Source organism: Macrobrachium rosenbergii, chromosome 15 (assembly GCF_040412425.1).
Source record: "Macrobrachium rosenbergii isolate ZJJX-2024 chromosome 15, ASM4041242v1, whole genome shotgun sequence".
Taxonomy (NCBI): Eukaryota; Metazoa; Arthropoda; class Malacostraca; order Decapoda; family Palaemonidae; genus Macrobrachium; species Macrobrachium rosenbergii.
In genome coordinates, this window is record NC_089755.1 from 23,327,388 (window position 1) to 23,346,178 (window position 18,791).

The 18,791-nt window shown below is 38.8% G+C and overlaps 1 protein-coding gene across 1 annotated transcript; it reads right to left on the reverse strand.

Annotated features, from left to right (window-relative positions):
• Positions 1–369: 369 nt before the first annotated feature.
• LOC136846390 (protein Star-like) lies at positions 370–15,715 on the reverse strand. Its single transcript, XM_067117187.1, has 3 exons — positions 14,708–15,715; positions 12,882–12,966; positions 370–1,956 (listed from the first exon to the last, which is right to left on the reverse strand). Exons 1-3 carry the CDS (start codon positions 14,731–14,733, stop codon positions 1,027–1,029), a joined length of 1,041 nt encoding a protein of 346 aa, XP_066973288.1. The 5' UTR covers positions 14,734–15,715; the 3' UTR covers positions 370–1,026.
• Between the last annotated feature and the right edge of the window lie 3,076 nt (positions 15,716–18,791).

Consider the following 18,791-nt stretch of genomic DNA (forward strand, 5'->3'; position numbering starts at 1 on the left):
TATGTATATTTTGTACATTGTCATGATATATATGTCTAAATATATGTAGAATATTTTTAAATTGGCATCCAGTTTTTTAATCTGCTAATGGCCCATCAAGGGCAAAAGGTTATATGTTTGCATCATCAACTCAAAATCTTGGCACACTACATAGTGAGCAACTAAGCAATGAATTACCAGACACATATTCTAAAACTGTTCTCCCACAATCCTTAAGCTTAATTTCAACCACAAAAAGTGAAAACAACCATTTTCCTCTTAGCTCTTATTGTTATCAAGATGCCTAAGCAAGTCGACACCTTTTATGACCAAGAACCAGCCTTTTAAATTCATGTGACTTCGTATGATTGGGAAAAGTAACAAGTAGACTTTAAATTGGGGAGAGTTTTTTTATTCATAATTTTTTTTTAGCACTCAAAGTCGTTGAAGTACCTAATTTTAGCAGCAGTGTGCGTCATTAATACAGGACTAAACCTATGAACAGAATATCAATTTAATGAAATAAAAAAATTACCGGTTTGCAATTTAGTTTAATCGAAATTTTCTTCTGTTTGGGAAAATTTTTCACAAAGAGAACTTACTAGAAACAGTAAAACAAACTTGGCGAGGAATCGGCAAAACACTTACAATAGGAAATACTATGGCGATTATTTTTTTTACCTGGCTATTGTTTCATATTATTTTTACATTACTTAGTTCTATTGATCACATTTCAGACTGTTATTTACATCTTCTAACACAGAGACACAAGTCGTTTTATGAAGGAATAATAATAATTTTATCTTAATATTTGTACAACAATTCCCCATTAGATATATTTTATCATAACTCACTGCAACTACCAAGCTTGCGTATTAATGTTTACTTTTGTGATAGACTTTCATGCAGAGACGCTGCACATTACATACATCGGTGTTGTTTTCAGTTCGGTCTTCAGCACAGCGATGACTGCGAAGCATCTCGTCATCGCATGTATCAGCCAACACCACAGAATTGCATCACTCATAATAATGCTTAGGCGTATGCTTACCTTTTTTCGTAATTGAATGCAAGTGATTTTCTGTTAAAGCTCTTGAACGAGAAGACAAAGTGTTTAAGTTTTTGATGCAAAATTGCTTCATCTCTTCTTACATAGATATGATCTCGTATAAGAGGAAGGGTATCTTTGTTCAGCAGCACATAACCATTACCTTCCATGAAATCTATGAAACTCTGGTCGACGCTGCTCTCCACTATTTCCACGGCAATGACCCTTATTTTGATTTTCGAAAACGGGACAGTCCTCAGCACATCTTTCTCGCGTCCTTGGATATCGAGTGACAGAAAGTCGACTGTGGAGACGTTAAGTGCCAATAGTAAGGTTTCTAGTGGGAAACACTGTGCTACAGAGTAAGTTTCCTCAGACAATAATGCAAACACAGAAGTTTCTGGCTCGACATCGACATTCAGTTCGTGCGCGCTTCCGCGAGTATACCAAGGAATGCCCACACTTTCCTTTCCTTCCCTTGCCGTTCGAGTGACATGGACCACCTCCTCTGGAAAAATGTCATGAGAGAGACATGCATCGATGAGCCACGATTTCCTTTGCTTGTTCTGCAAGTGAAAGAAGCTGGCCTCATCCGGTTCGATTAGCAGTCCAGTCCATCCGTGAGACTGCTCCAGCCAAAGTGTGTTGGACAGGAACTCCCCATCCAAGGCGCCTGCCTCCACGAAGAATCCAGGAGGTTCGTTTGTAAAAAGTGTTTTCAAGTAAGTGTGTATAATATTCCAAGAGTCTCCCTTCGAATATTCATGGTACCCCAAGTCTTGCGGTTTTGCTAAGTTGTACGGCAACAGCGAAGGAGGAATGAGGAAATGTTCCCTCACAACAGCAATCAGTCGGCGATCGTCACTGTGCAGGGGTCCTCGGATTCGATGCAGAATATCAGCCATGCCATTTTCTCTCTCGATCAAAACCTGGAAATGAAGGTAATTTACCACATGGGAACTTTTTCATCTTATAACCATGGAGAACTCCATTTAACATAAGGTAGGCATTCTCCTTCTAAATGGGTAAAGGTCATGCGCTGAGAAATTTAGGTCAATGCTTATAAAAATGCCAAATGAATAAACAGCTCCTGTATTTCGGGATTTATTGAAAAAGGGGACCAGCAAAAAAGTGTACTGGGATGAAGTTTTGATTTCTAAATTTGAATATGCTGAAGATGAGTTGTGTAGATTAATATCTGAGGGTCTGCATTGTTATGATAAGACCAACCATTGTTATGACTGATGGAGTAAAGAAGGGATGGGCTTTGTTGTATTACAGCAATATTGTTCTTGCATATGTCATGATGTACCTTTCTGTTGTAATGGGGGTTGGAAGCTAGCCCTGTGTGGCAACAGGCACCCTTCAAAAAAGGAATTGAACTACGCCCAAATCGAGGGGGAGGCAGCGGCTGTGGTCTGGTGTCTGCTCATCCCTTTTTGCTGGGCTGCCCTAACCTATACTTCTAGTAACAGACCATCAGCCATTGGTTAAGCTGTTTGGCGATTGATATTTAAAACACATTGAGAATCCTAGACTGTTCCATTTGAAAGAAAAAACCCTTCTGTATAAATTCTCAGTGACATACACAGCATGTAAGAGAAATACTACCGCAGGTACATTGTCCCGGTACCCTAGTGTAAAGGCATCATCCAGCAAGGTAGATAGGGAAGAAGCAGAAGTAAGCGAGATAATGTCCGCTGTAATGATCACATAATTCCGTGACATGGATAGTGATAGTATAGTAGTCGACAGTGTAGATGTTGAGCGAATAGCAAGCAAAGACGAGGATTATCAGTTATTCTGAAAAGGGTAAAAGACAACTGGCCCGAAAGTAGGAATAAGGTTGAGCCTACATTAAAGCTGTATTTTCAAGAAAGGGAACGGCTTGGCTATATCAATGGAGCGGTCACTTATACATTCGACGAAGGGCATATACATTTGGGAAACGATAGCACATAACCTACACTCAGGCCACCAAGGCTCTGATTCAATGTTACACAGGGCACAGCAGTCAGTGTATTGGCCTGGGATGGAGGCAGATGTAATGTTTCAGAGGTCTAAGCTAAATGTGCGATGTGCAATGAGAATTCACCATCCTAACAACGAGAAACCCAACCCAACCACCAATTTATCTATTTCAGAAAACATTAGCAGATTTCTTTCAGTTAGATAATAAATGCTGTTTAGCATGTGCAGACAGATTAACAGGGTGGCTGGAACTGTCGCACTATGGCAATAAAGTGACATAATCGAAAATCATCCCTGTATTGCAGAGGCTGCTCTACCGTTGGAGTACCTATGAGATCTCCACTGATGGGAGGACGAACTTGGTGAGTACTGAGAAGTTGGACTTTTATAAGCAATGGGGGTTGCAACTGCATATCTTGTCAGCACAATACCCCCAATCGAATGGGCGAGCTGAGGTGGCCATGTGCTCTGCTAAGCATATGATAAGGGACAATAGGGGTGACAGCAGCCTAGACAATGATGCCACAGCAAAACCCTTATGCAATACAGAAATACTCCCCTATGAGATGTAGACAAGTCCCCAGCACAATTAACCTTGGGGGAGGCAGTTACAGGACTCTATCCCAGTGGCGAATGAATTCTTGCTTTTGGATAATCATTCGATGACAACAGAAGGGAAAATGCCATGGTCAAGACTTCGTAGCAAGAGAAAGAATCATATGACTTGCATGCACGGCAGTTGCCATATTGACAGCTACGTGTAGGCAACCAAGTCCTCTTACAGGATGCAGTCAGTAAGAAGTAGGATCGACTGGAAGTGGTAATGGAAAGACTCCCATATAGACAGTATTTAATCAAAATAGATGGTACTGGCAGAATGTCGAGGAGAAATTGCTGCCACTTGAAATACATAACAGCAAAGACCCAATGCCCTACTATAGAACCGGCTAGGGCAGTGCCACGTACCCAGGACCAGGAGGTAGATGCTGGCTACAGCAGCCCCCACCCTTGATAGACGTAGTTCAAGGCCAACTAAACACCCAGCTTGGACGAAGGACTATGAAGGTGGAAAACAAAGTGCCTTCTTTGTTGAGCTATTATTAAATTTTGTTTTGATTAACCATTCTTTTGCAGGCTATTTGTCATTTTGCTTGTTCTAGATTTTTACATTTTTTGTTTGCCTCTAATCGTGACTCTTGAGTGTACCGTGTTTTGGAATACAGGCAGTCCCTGGTTACTGGCGGGCTCGGTTTTCGGCGATCCGGTTTTATGGCGCTTGTCTGTTGATGAAAATCGGCAATTTTCGGCGAATTTGGGCGCTGAAAATCGCCTTATTCCTCTTATCGCCGCCGATAATCGGGTATTGGCGCCGATATATATTTAACACAGGTGCTGATACCCGGTTATTGGGGCCGATAAGAACCGAAAATTGCCGAATTTTGGTTATCAGCAATTTTCGCTTATTGTCACGCTGTCGGAATGGAACCCCCGCCGATAAGCGGGGACTGCCTGTATGTGTAGCTTGGGAGTAATATAGGATAGATATGTATCATGTTACTGATATTAATAATACAACCCAATTGAATGTTATTATATCTATGATTAGCCATGCATTACCTATGTCTGTCCATGCCAAGATATTGGCGGGAACACCAGTTGTCCTGGACTCGCCTTATGGTTAAGACACTTTGTAATAAGCCATCAACACGGAAATAATGCCTCTTACTTACCCTGCCCATAGAGTATCCTAAATTTACCACATTTCCCATGTAACAAGAAAAAAAAAAGAAACTGGAGTGAAGCACTGTTCGGGCAATTCTCTCTTGACTGAGATCCTTTGAAATAGATGTTGCGAAGTGTTTTGAATGACTCAACTAGAGAAAAAATTCGCAATTTCCATCCTTGAAAGAGACGCGTTAAAAGTATTAGTTAGGCTGCAGCTCCGCCAAATCCAGCATGTGCATCCCACACTGCCAAAGCGGCCTCGTCCATCTATAAGCATGTCTGTCTTCTGCATATGTGGCCCCACCAGACAAACAGGACGGACAGTTCAGCAGTGCTTGCTGTCAAGCTGTAATTTCCAGACAGTATTTGTGAGAGGGTGCAAAAGAAAGAGCAGGTAGACGTTTACTGCTGGTTTATTGAAGAAGCAGCCCATTTATAAGCGGCATGCGGACGTCAGTACAAAGACATACAGACATACAGGTGACCCGAGGTCAATTATTCTCTATGCAAAACAGGACAGGTACATACAGATAACGTGACAAATGAAATTAATAGATTAGACACAAAAATGCTCTGACACAAACACAACACATAAGGGCACAATTGAGTAGGTAATAAATGCATAATTACATAATAAAAATATAGCTAGGTACTGCGACCTAGGGTCAGAAGAAAAAGGCGCCATAGAAAACGGGAGGTTCTTCAAAGAAAACCTGTTGAGTGGGGACTTTACATATTCACATTTTCTAATACTTATATACCAGTTTACTAGACAGTTTATTCAAGGTCTAGTTTATTCAATAGTATGGAAAAGTAAAAAGTTCTTGCATACAAATGTATCATAAATTCTAGTGAAGGGAAAATTAGATAGTTACTAATATTAAATTCCAATTCTAAACCAGTCTCCATCCACAATTTCTGGATCACATTCCGATCTTTATGTTGGCGATGTTTGGGATCCCATATTGGCTATCGCCGGTACACAGTCAATAATTAATTCCTCTTTCATGTGGACCACTGTTCGAAGACGCACACCCAATGCGGCTAAAAACAAAATGTATTTTTCCTTGTGCTTGCAGTCCGTTGATGCACATGGCACCATCCATGCTCGTGCGCTGTGTGGGGCCACTCTTATTTGAATTATGGAAGTTGATCGAGGCGTATGTAGATGCACGAAACACTTTAGCAGTGTGGGACGCACATGATGGATTTGGTGGGGTTGCAGCCTTAGCCAAACGGACAAAATCTAAGCGGCTTGCTTCAAGTGAGAATGGATCATTAATTATAACCTGATGAATAGTCATAGTATTTTAACGTTTGGATACATAGATTGATTAAAATTCTATTCTTAAGAGGATGAAGGAATTATGTCATGAATCAGTTGATTTCATTCTTTTACAATTACCCTTCCATATATGACTGTTAATATATATATATATATATATATATATATATATATATATATATATATATATATATATATATATATATATTACAAGATAAGGTAAACTAAGTTCGCCATTTATATTGATGCGCTTGCTCTGCTCTCTAGCGGCAGATATATAAACCAATGGTGTAAATAAAACCCCCTCAGGGTCTTTGCAGCTGAAACCTTGCGTTTACTTAAATCCCCACACATCTCATTTATCACTACAAACATGTCCTATGATTAAACAGGTTATGGGCCCAGCTCTCGACTGTGTTTTAGTAGTGATGAGGATACATATAAGTCGTAGGACGAAAATTTTTGTGGATATTTAACTCATAAACTTCATGATGTTCTAACATCTGATCCCCAGACTAGGAGAAGAATCGCAGTATACAGCGAACTCGTACAGTTTTTGGATGACAGAAGTCTCTCGTTGACAATTCGAGATGCCAGATATAACGATAAGAAAGCCATTGAAATTCTAAGAGGCCATTATCTAGGAAAGAGCATGCCTAGAGTATACTGAATCTTTACAGTCAACTCACTACACTCCAAATGTTGGAGAATGAAAACATGACTGATTATAATTATGGTTAAAGCAGCGACAGCGGCAACATCGCTCAAGTCAGCCGGAGATGATAAGTGATAGCTTAATTATTGCTATAATTTTAAAAGGCTTCCCACCAGAATTCAAGATGTTTCGTGCTGTGGTAGGCCAGAAGAAGGCATTAACGTTTTCTGAGTTTAACGTCGAGTTAAGAGCTTTTGAAGAATCTGAAAAACCTTCCAAACAGCGAGAAAATACTGAAAGTTTAATAAACTCGAGTGATAGACAGAGAAGTTTTTATCAAGTTAAATCCTATTTGTGTGGTAAACTTGGACATTCTGCAAGGAATGCAGAATGAATAGCCTAACTCTAGTAAAACTCAGGAATATAGGCCAACCAAAAGATGGTGTTTTAATTGCAAGTCTGCAAGCCACTTCACCACAAAATGCCACAACAAGAAGGAAATCAAGAGGATGCAGCCAAGAATGTGGTCAATGAACCAGCTATTGCCAGCGATAAAGATTTCGCATTTTGTACATATGCTGAAAACCCTGAAGGTAAGATGTTTAGTGAAAATTTATTGGTAGACACTGGTGCAACAGCACACATTCTTTCGGAGAAAGAAAAACAGATGATAGAACTAAATTAGCTGATGGGAGCAAGACCAGTGGTATAGTTCAAGGTAAAGGAGATGCCCAAGTAATGTTGCATGATAGTAGTGGTAAACATAAAGATGCATTATATGTGCCTGCATATAAGCAAGATATATTTTCCGTACAGGCAGCAACACAAAAAAGGCGCCACTGTGACTTTTACCCTGAATATGCTATGATGAAATCCTGGTGGCACAGTGTTTGACATTGAAAAACAGGGAAGGCTATATTATTTTAACAGTGTTAAAGGAAAGAATATTGCTAGTTATACAGTTATGTACAGTGGCACAAAATTTTAGGACATTGTAACATGAAAGTCATACTTAAATTGGAAAATGTAGTTGAAGGAATGTGTATCTCTGGCAAAGAAATTCAAGACTGTGAAGTATGTAGCCAAGAAAAAATGATCCAATATAGAAGTAGGGAACCCGACATGAGAGCTACAAATAATTTGGAGTTAGTTCATTCTGATTTAACAGGACCAATGAATGTTGTTGGAAAAGGAGGTTATAAGTTTGCCATAAGTTTTGTGGATGATTACTCCCGCATCATTATGGTGTATAGCCTATGTTGAAGAACAAGAGCGACACCACAAAAGCCACGGAAAAATTCTTGGCAGATACCGCTGCGTATATGGTGCAGTGAGGCGTTTCGAACCGACAACGGTATCGAATTTACTTCAAGTGATTGTAGATCCCTCATGGCAAGAAAGAAAATTAAACATGAATTTTCTGCTCCTTATTCCCCTCACCAAAACGGTACGGCAGAAAGATTATGGAGAACCTTGTTCGAAATGGCGAAGTGCTTACTGATAGACGCTGGACGACCAAAGTCATTGTGGCCATATGCACTTTAGATGTCAGCCTACACAAGAAACAGGTGCTTCAACAACAGGACAGGCAAGACTCCCTATGAGACGTTAATTGGGAGAAAGCCTAACCTCAGTGATCTACTGTACATTCATTCGGTGCTACATGTTACGCTTACCGACGACATGGAAACAAGTTAGATGCAAAAAATGTTAGAGTATTTTTAGGGTACGACGGTGAGAGCCCTGCCTACCTAGAGTATCTTCCGAATGAAAATGTAGTAAAAAAAAAAAGGGAGCGATTTGTGAAATTTACCATGAAGGGGGGGAGACAATAGTAGGCCTAATATACATTGTGAGGGTGAAGATTCAATGAGGCCACAAACTTCAGAGGAGAAAGACCAGCCATATGCAGATATGAAAGAAAATAACGAAGGATCAATCATGTTCGAGGAAAATGGAATCGGCCATGAGAACACAACTAGCTAAGAAGCAACAAGATATCTAAAGAGAAACAGGAAGCCCCCTAGCTACCTAAATGATTATGTGATGGATGGTGACGACATAGATCTTGTGGATACGGCAAGCTGGTCTGTCCACCACTGCTATAAAGTAGTTGATGTCCAAACCACATTTGTTGAGGCTATATCGTCCCCAGATTCTGACAAATGGAGGATGGCAATGAATGAAGAAATGGACACTCTAGAAGAAAATGACGCATATGAACTGCAGCCACCTCCAGAAAACAGGTCAGTGATAGGTGGAAAGTGGGTTTATACCAAGAAGACAGGCCTTGATAATTCCATGAAATACAAGGCAAGATATGAAGCAAAAGGACTTTCCCAAGGTGTAGACTTTTAATGAAACATTTTCACTCACTGTAAAGTTCACTTTAATAATGATGTTGATGCAGGCAGGTGCGGATTTACATTGAGACTAATGAGGCTGCAGCCTCAGGCCCCGGGTACTGAGGTGGCCCCCGATGTGGCGATGATTAAAAAACAAATCAATAAAATAACTGGCAACGTAGATTCACGAGACTTGGCAACCCTAGCCTGTGTACGCGTTCAATTCATGTCAGCTGGGTGCAACGACAGGGTTGGACGCCGTTGACCCTTAAGGTAGTGGTGTCGTGTATGTAGGATGATGCATGGTGCAAGGCAGCCCTGTGCAACCTTCGGCCCAAGGGTGAATACTGCACTAGTATGTCGTGCTTCAGCTTATGAGGATGTCAGCTCAAAATTTGGTTTATTGTCTAAAATGATGACAATGGACAGGAATTCACTTTAACATCACTGCGATTTGTTAGTTAATCATTATCCTTCTGACATTGAGACCAACTTCAGTGATGAAATGATTCACTTTCCATCCTATGCTGCAGCAATCATCAATGATTTCCGTAGCAGAAAAGAAAACCAAGAGTGTAGCACTGAATTGATTATATATCGAATGCTCTTGCAACACGAGTTGAAAGAAGTCTTTCCGAATGTTGAACTAGCATACCGCGTGTATCTGTGTCTCATGGTGTCAAACTGTAGTGGAGAGCGTAGCATTTCGAAGCTTAAACTGATAAAGAATGAAGCACGATAAAAAATGAAGGAACAGCGTCTAAACATTCTGTCACTCATGTACATAGAGACCAGTATTTTGCGAGAGTTAAACTTTCAAGATGTAGTGAGAGGTTTTGCAAACCAGAAAGCTAGGAAAGTGAAGTTCCTTAAGTAGGCATTAACTTGCACCTGGAAAGTTGACTTTTATTTCCTTACTGTTCACAATTTTATTTGTTTGTATATAAGGAAAATACAATAGTAACAATCAAATAATAGTATTTTTTCATGTCGAATTTATGGAAATATATACAATAAATATTAGTATTTTCATAGAAACATGAGACCAGAGTTGATAAAATGTAAGTGATGCCATCGATTTTCTGTAACTACTTACCTACGACATCGGCAATACTCGCCTCATATGTAAATTATACAATCAAATATATGAATTGTTCAATCTAATATTTTCATTGTTTTTCTGTTGCTCAACTTTGTAATGGAATTACCTCTTTTTTAATACAGGATGATACAGCATAATAGATCAATCGTTTCAATATAAATTAAACGCAGAACCTGCCGAAACATGACACTAACTACTACTGTTCATATCGAAACATGTACTAAAACAAAATATGATAAATGTGTACGTGTCTGTTAAAAAGGTCCCTGACCTGAAGTAGCCTCGGGCCCCAAGTTCTGCTAGTCCGCGCTTGGATGCAGGTTGCAGTACAGGAAGACCTGCTAGTACATCAGATGGATGTCAAAACTGCATATCTTAATGCAAATATTGACTGTGAATTTTTTTTAGAACAGCCAGAAGGTTTTGTAAAAACAAATAGTAAAGGTGAGAAGCTTGTATGTAAACTGACAAAGTCACTATATAGTTTAAAACAAAGTGGTAGGAATTGGTACAGAATGTTGCATGAATATCTTATTTATAATAATTTTGTGCAGTCACTTTCAGACCCATGTCTATATATAAAATTTTATGATGATTCAGTTGTGATTATTTTGTTTCGGGTCAATGATACTGTAAGAGCCCGAGGCTGTCGCTTCCAAACACGTGTGTGTTCGTGTGTTCGTCAATCGTCATCTATCGGAGTGGACAGGACAAAGCAAGCGTCTCGTTTTCTTTCTCTACAGGAACGCGATTTCAACCATACGATATTTCCGTCTGTTTCTCCCTAACCATTGTTGTCTCGATTTATGTACAATCACCACTACTTGCATTGCCATGCAAGCATTCTAATCATGTACTCATAATGTTCCACCGAATCTTCTGTATCAAACTGTATGTGTGTTTCTGTTTGTGAAGACGCCAAACGTCTCTCTATTTCACATATATTATGCTACTGCATTGTATTCATTAATCTGTCTTGAATCTCAAGCAATTGCCCATATGTAGAATTTCCTGGCCTTTCCATTGATGTATGTTTCATCACAATGTTAATCATGTCTCTTGATATCGCCATCTGTCGGCATGTCTGAACCTTATCTCTGTTTTACCTGTCTGTGTGTAGACGCTACATTAGCGCTCGCACGCGTCAATAACATCTTCGAACCAACCCCCCACCAAAATCACTTTCATGTATCATAATAAAGTTTTCATTAACCTACCCATCTCACAGACTCATCATCAACATAGAGTTACGGGCTGCTCTAGGAGCAAGAGCCCGTGCTGGCACAAGGCCAGCTAAATATAAAACAACAACAACAACTACCCATCGTACGGGCTGCTCTAGAAGCAAGAGCCCGTGCTGGCACAAGGCCAGCTAAATCTAAAACAACAACTACCCATCTCACAGACTCATGCACTCATCATCAACATAGAGTTACGGGCTGCTCTAGGAGCAAGAGCCCGTGCTGGCACAAGGCCAGCTAAATCTAAAACAACAACAACTGTACATTTATCTCAGTAAGGAACAACCAGTAAACACCCAGCCAGTATGTCGCTCAATCCCCAGTCCTTACAATACAATCATTGCTGCAAGCAGCTGTCAAGCGTTAAACAGCATGAAAGTTCTTTTGAGTAGTAAGTTTAAAATGAAAGATATGGGTAAGTTATCCTAGTTTCTCGGTATGGGATTTATATTTTATGATGACTATGTAATGATTAACCAGAGAAAGTATTGTGTAAAGGTACTTGAAAGATTTAATATGAATAACTGTAAGCCTAAAGCAATACCATGTGATGCAAGTGTTAGTAAGGTTTGTGATGATAGAAATTCTGCAGAATTAACAGATCCTAAGGAATATAGAGAAATTGTGGGCAGTTTAAATTATGCTATGACTGGAACTAGGCCAGATCTGTGCTATGTTGTAACAAAACTGTCATACTTTATGTCCAAACCAACTAAAGCCCATTTAGGCATAGCAAAGCACGTTCTAAAGTATATAAAGAGAACACTTGATTTCAGTTTGAAATTTAATAAGTCAAACGAACCATTAAAACTGACTGGTTATGTGATTCTGATTGGGCGAACTCTGATGATAGACGCAGTATTTCTGGTTAAGGATTTCTGATGAATAATGATGGATTAATTTCCTGGAAAAGTAAAAAGCAAAGGGTTGTAGCATTATCCACGTGAGGCTGAATATATCACTTATGTAATGCAGGAAGCCAACTTTTTAAGAAATTTGTTTTCTGACATGAGAGGCTTTAAGAAGGATTATATAACTTTGTATGTTGATAATCAAGGTGGTATTGCTTTGGCTGAAAATCCTGTATATCATCAACGGTCAAAGCACAAAGAAGTATAGATATCACTTTATAAGGTCAGAAGTGGAAGCAGGAATTGTTAAACTTTTGTATGATCCTTCAGAAGCAAACATTGCTGATCTGTTTGCCAAACCCCTCTCTAGAAGTAAGATGGAGAAATTTAAAATTATCGGAGGGTGACTTAAATTTAACGGGGAGTGTTAAGTCTATATATTAAAGGATAAGGTTAACTTCAGCTCACAATTTATATTGATGCGCTTGCTCTGCTCTCTCGCGGCAGATATGTAAACCAGTAGTGTAAATAAAACCCCCTCTGGGTCTTTGCAACTGGAACCTTGCGTGTTGTTTAAATCCCCACACACCTCATTTATCACCACAAAGTTCACAAACATGTCCTATGATCAAATAATAGCAATCAAAATTCCTACAACGTTGAAGTACTCTGAACTTACCCTTGTGCAAGTGTACACGACGAAACCGCCAGAGATAACTGCCACTGCTGATAACCAATAGCTCTGTAAGAGTTGTGTGGCATCCCTGAAAGCGTTAAGAAAGCTGTAGACTTGGACATTAAAATTTGTTTTATATTTATCATTATGCATGTGTTAACTTGACCTGTTGCATTGTATAGCTACCGCCGTTGTAAAATGTCATTACTACTAACTAGCTGGGATTGCTATGATACATTTGGAAAATGACGTACGTGAGATGCCTGAAAGGCAGAGCGAGAATCAGATAAAATATCTCAATAGCTGTTGCTAGGGAAGCTAAAAGTCTATTATTATCCCGCCATTCCATAGGTATAAAGACGTGGATGACATTGGTCTCATTTAAAGGAGCTCATTTGGCATGTGGGGGTATTTCCTTCCTATCAAGGGGTTCAAACTCTTCCAAAGTCCTTCTCTCTGCTTAGGAGCACGTTCGAACTGTATCCCAAACTACTAGAACTTCATAGCACAGCAAGAAGTCCGTAGTATTCCCTACCACCAGCAAATTAATAGTACACAATCAAAAGGCTGAACTGATATGTGGCTGCCATTGACCTAGAAATAGAGGCTCAACTGTTGTTTAGGGAACATTCTGTGTCCTAAGGAGTTTACAACAATCAACTATGCACTTCCCTGTCTTGGGATCCACAAGTAAATGGCCCCTATGAGGATTGTGTGGTCAGTGCACCTTATGTGGTTGCATTGTAGGCATTACAAAGGATGTCTGGCAGTTTGAAGTGTCCGTTTGGCCCCTTAGCGGAACCCACGTTTTGCCCATTTACTTCACCTCCATTCTCGTTCCTTTCTTCTACCTATCAGTCCAATACCACTAACTGTTACCTTTAGTGTAACTGTGAGGCTTGCTCTCAGTTCTACCTTATCCTTGTAATTGTTTTCCTTTATTTTTTCATCTCTTGATGTTGCTGTCCAACCACTCCAACTATCTGTGTTAAGTGCTGAATGGCCGAAAGTACCCCAGCGCTTGGCTTGACAGCCTAAATTTTATAAACGACACCAAATACAAGTAATTAGATTGTCGAAAGCAACAGTCATAAAGTCGAGATATCAAGCCTGTGTTTTTCTTTTAGTGAGGGATGAAGTTTCTTTCAAAACCTTAGGTTTTCGCATTTAACAGTTTCCTCGCTCGTAAGCATTTCAGGTTTCAATGAGAATCTCACTTGAAATTTTATAAATTCTTTAAATTACACTGTAACCGAGTTTTTCAGTGAATTCCGAATTCGATGACAATTGGTTTTGGAAAGGCAAAAACCAGTCGATTACGCTGCATAACCCTAAAGAATCACGCTATGATCGAATCTTACCAGAGAATGCGAAGCTTCCTTTTGTTGGAGACACTTTTATGTATTCTGGGAAGCATATTTCGTCGTCGGAAAAAGTCTCGAGTTATTCAAGTTCTTAACTGAGTAAAGGCCGTTGTAAAATGCACTTGACTTCTCAGTTGTGTTGACGTGTTCATGTGCGAGAGGTGATAAGTTTCCTCGAAGGATACCGTTTGTCTTTCCTCATGGTAACGCTTCCATCAGAAGGAAACCCGTAAGAATAATGAAATGTTCACAAATTCCCCCACCTTTTTAACATCATTACTTGCCATTGCTCACATATTACGAACAATCAGTACTTTCATTTGAATTCAAGTCAACAAAGTAGTGCGAATTCAATTCAGACTTCGAGAATCATTCGGGAAGGAAATGGGATTAACAACCTCACCCCAAATATCAATGCTTTCAGATGCATGCTAAAGCTGTCAAGAATCTCGTGCTTTGCCATACCTTTCGTAAGCTATGAACAGGATCATCAATCTAGGCTAAATGTAAAGGTCCTCTGGCCACCATCACAATCCACTGACATGTCCCTTTACATAAAGGATTTTATCAAGTATTATAACGGTTATGTTAGTTCATAAATCATGGGATTAGTTTAGGGAGTTTTTAAATCTATTCGATTTTACTCTATTTTCTTTACATATTTCACTGGTTAATAAAGGCGCCCTAACGTTTAGTTCATGTTGCTTATATTTCTTGCGAAGTAGCTGTTAGGAAATCGTTTAAATTTTTAAAGTAGGCATCGTAATGATTAATTCATAAAGTCCATGATCTTTGCGTTTCTTGAAATTCACCGGTGGATAAACTTGTCATGGTTTTCAAGTAGCCTAATCATTATTGTTCCAATAGAACTCGGTAGATTTCATACTTCACAATTCACAGCCTTAGGTACCTTTTTTTGATACTCGAGTTTAATTTTGACAAGGCAAACTTGCTTCTTTATTGTCTCATCAATGAATAGGTTTAGATTTATTTCTATTTGTCTAAATAACGAGGAAAAACAAGAATCTCTGGTATATGTCGGCTTTCCTGAAGTGACGCGTAATAAACATACCCATCTGACATTTCTTATTTTCATCTTTTTTGCACATCGTCCACAAGCCAAAAGGTCATGATGCAATTTTCGTCATTTTTGAGGATATCAGTTTTTTCAAATCTTCACTTTACTTGAATCTCACTAAATTTCAGCCTATTCTTTTGTATTTCTGTTGTCTTATTATTTTATGCTGTATAATTTTCCAGCCTCACAAACGACACTTATGACACCATGTTTGAAACCTTTCGATAACCGTTATAGATTATTTATTTAAATGGATATAAACGAGTGCAGAGAACAAAGACAAAAATCCTGGAAAGACAACACCCATCGCTGAGAATGGAAACAGGGCAGCAGGTCTAGCAATTTCTTAATTCTTTTTCCTGCATCCTGCTATTTTCCACGCAATCCCTTCGCCTGTGATTTGGCAACTCCTGAGTCAGGGCTGACATGCGTACGATAATTATCGTACATGTACGATTATACTACCTCCGGTAAGATGTACGATACCTTCTCCAACGACGTACGTTTTACATAATTTTGGGATTGGAGCTTTTTAAGACTATTGATTAAAGGGCATTTTCATCAAGATTAAATGTTTTCCACTGATAACGATTATCTATAAAATGAGAAGTCACAATTTTCAGTCTGACAAAACGGTGATCACAGTAGCGAATGAGAAAGTATTTATGCTTTATAAGGAGCTACTACAATCATTCATGGAAAGAGAGTAAGGATGGTATGGAGTGACATACTGGATGGTGTTATCTGGTTTATTGGTGGTTCCTTACTGAATGGATGTACAGAATCTTCGAAGTTGTTATTGGCTGGTGCGAGCCGCAAAGTAGTTTCTACGCACAGACAGGTAAAACAGAGGTAATGTTTCGGACATCTGTGTTTGTCGGCAGACAAACAGGTGGCGATTGTGAGAGACATAATGAACGTACAATGATAAAACACATATCAATGGAAAGGCCAGGAAATTCCACATATGGCCAATTGCATGAGATTCGAGACAGATTAATGAATACAATGCAGTAGCATAATATGTGAAATGGCGAGACGTTTGGCGTCTTCACAAACAGAAACATACATACAGTTTGATACAGAGGATTCGGTGGAACATTATGAATACATGATTGGAATGCTTGCATGGCAATGCAAGTAGTGGTGATTGTACATAAATCGAGACAACAATGGCTAGGGAGAAACAGACGGAAATATTGTATGGTAGAACTTGCGTTCCTTGAGAGAGAGAAAACGGGATGCTCTTGTTTATGTCTTGTTTCCTCCGATGGATAACGCACACACACGTGCACTCGAAAGACCGCGATGCCGTCTCTTACAAGTACATCGTTATGGCAGACCTTGAGATAGCTGATCCTTCTAGGCAAGATATACGGCTTAGGGATAGTGAGATGTAAGGAACTTGACAAGCTAAATCCAAATGAAATTGAACCTAAACTGGCTGATTTTTATAAACGCTGTAGGACTTCTTAGTAGTAGTATGTGATGAGATCAAGAAAAGTTATGATTTTAAGGAAAGTGTGATCTCTAAGCTGTGTTGCCTGACTCTTGAAAATGCCCTGTCTAATTCTTTCAGGAAATCAACACCTCTCTATACCCTCTCATAGTTGAACTCCCTTTAATTGTGTCACCAGACAATTGTTCACCAACACAAAAATCGATGATCGGTGGCGAATTTTGCCAGGATTCAGAGATGCACTAAATATTGATGATAAGTCGTTTCTTAGCCAAGAAAAGTGAATTCGTCCAGAGTAGATTTAATGTGATCCTCTGGTCTCGGTAAACTGCTTCGTGATGATAATATAAGAGTAGAATTTCTTACCAGGTATTCGTTGCAACAAAGTTCCTAGTTTCTTTTTCACGTATGAAAAAGATTTCTCTGTTTAAATGTTTATTACTGATGTACTAGATATGTATATGCACTGATAGTTTTTAATGCAATATGTAATAGATATTGTTTACAGTATGTATCGTACATAAGAGTGATCAGAAGATTCTATGTAGGCCTACAGTATATCAGGACCTGATATATATGAACTGTAAATGTGATACAGTTAATAAAAAGCATAAAACAAAATATACTAAAGTAAATATTCGTGGCCTTATTTCAAAAATATCTTAAATGCTAAATGGTGAAAGCAAAGCAAGCTCCATATGCTTAATATAGCTTATGGATTGGCCACGCGTGCGCGTGTGTATATATATATTATAAATATGTATATGATATATATATAATTATATATATATAATGTTTGGTGTTTGGAATAAAAAAAATTTACTTTATTTGCACTTTATTTATGCTCACATGCTGACTGGTGAATCTGAAATATTAACAGAAAACATACGTAACATTAACACATCAAATCGATAACACAAAACATTCGTAACAATAAGACATCAAATCGATAACGCTTAAAAATTAATTCAGTCACCTGACATCGATTAATTTAAATCAAGGAAGGTAACAAAATAAATGAAAATCAAACATATTAAGCAAATCAAAATAAAATTAAACATATTAAGCAAATCAAAACAAAATCAAACCTACATGTAATGGCTAAGTAAAGCTTAAACTTGGAGGTAAATGTAGCTATCGCTAATACAAAAAGAAATGACGTTGAGCAAGTGACTTTATGCGATAGAAGCTACACTTCCACTGGCCGTAACAAGAATGAACACCTTAAGTGAACGGTCCTACAACAATAGTGTTAGATTTCACAACAGGAAAAAAGAAAAACTAGAGAATGACAGTTTAGAGGCAGACACCAACAAGCAAACTATGCTTGACGATAATACTAACCCAAAACTACGCAGTTTAACTCTTAAACAATTTCGTGTAACGTTAAAGATACACGTTTTAAGAAATAAGTTTTTTAAAAATACAAAATTCATTTACAGCTTGGAACACACACATATAGGCTATATATATATATATATATATATATATATATATATATATATATATATATATATATATATATATATATATATATATATATATATATATATATATATAGTAACGTGCAGTTACAGTCTGCAAGAGCACGTGAAGCTTCACTCACTTTTCAAGTTTAGTTAAATCAAGTAAAAGTACAGACGGTGAGTCAATATACGACCACCCAGAACTGAGAAGCTGGGGATGTTCAAAACAACCCTGACATTAGCATCTGCTAAAATTCTCGGAGCCTTCACGACAAACTCCACTCCTTTTCTCTGAGCCTTTAATTCTGCCTTTGTCACCCTTTGATTTCCCCGGGGCTTTTGTCTTCTCCTTATTTCCAACACTGCCCCTGTGTTCCGCCAAAACATGGAAGCCGGCAAGCAATGGTCAAACGCCACACGCAACACAAAGGACTTAGTGACTGGACCAGAGATTATACGAAGGCCTTGACCAGGGAGACAAGAGAGTTTGTTGGCAGCCAGCATCAGAGTAGAGTCCTTGTCGGGTCTCTGACCGCCCTTTCCCTC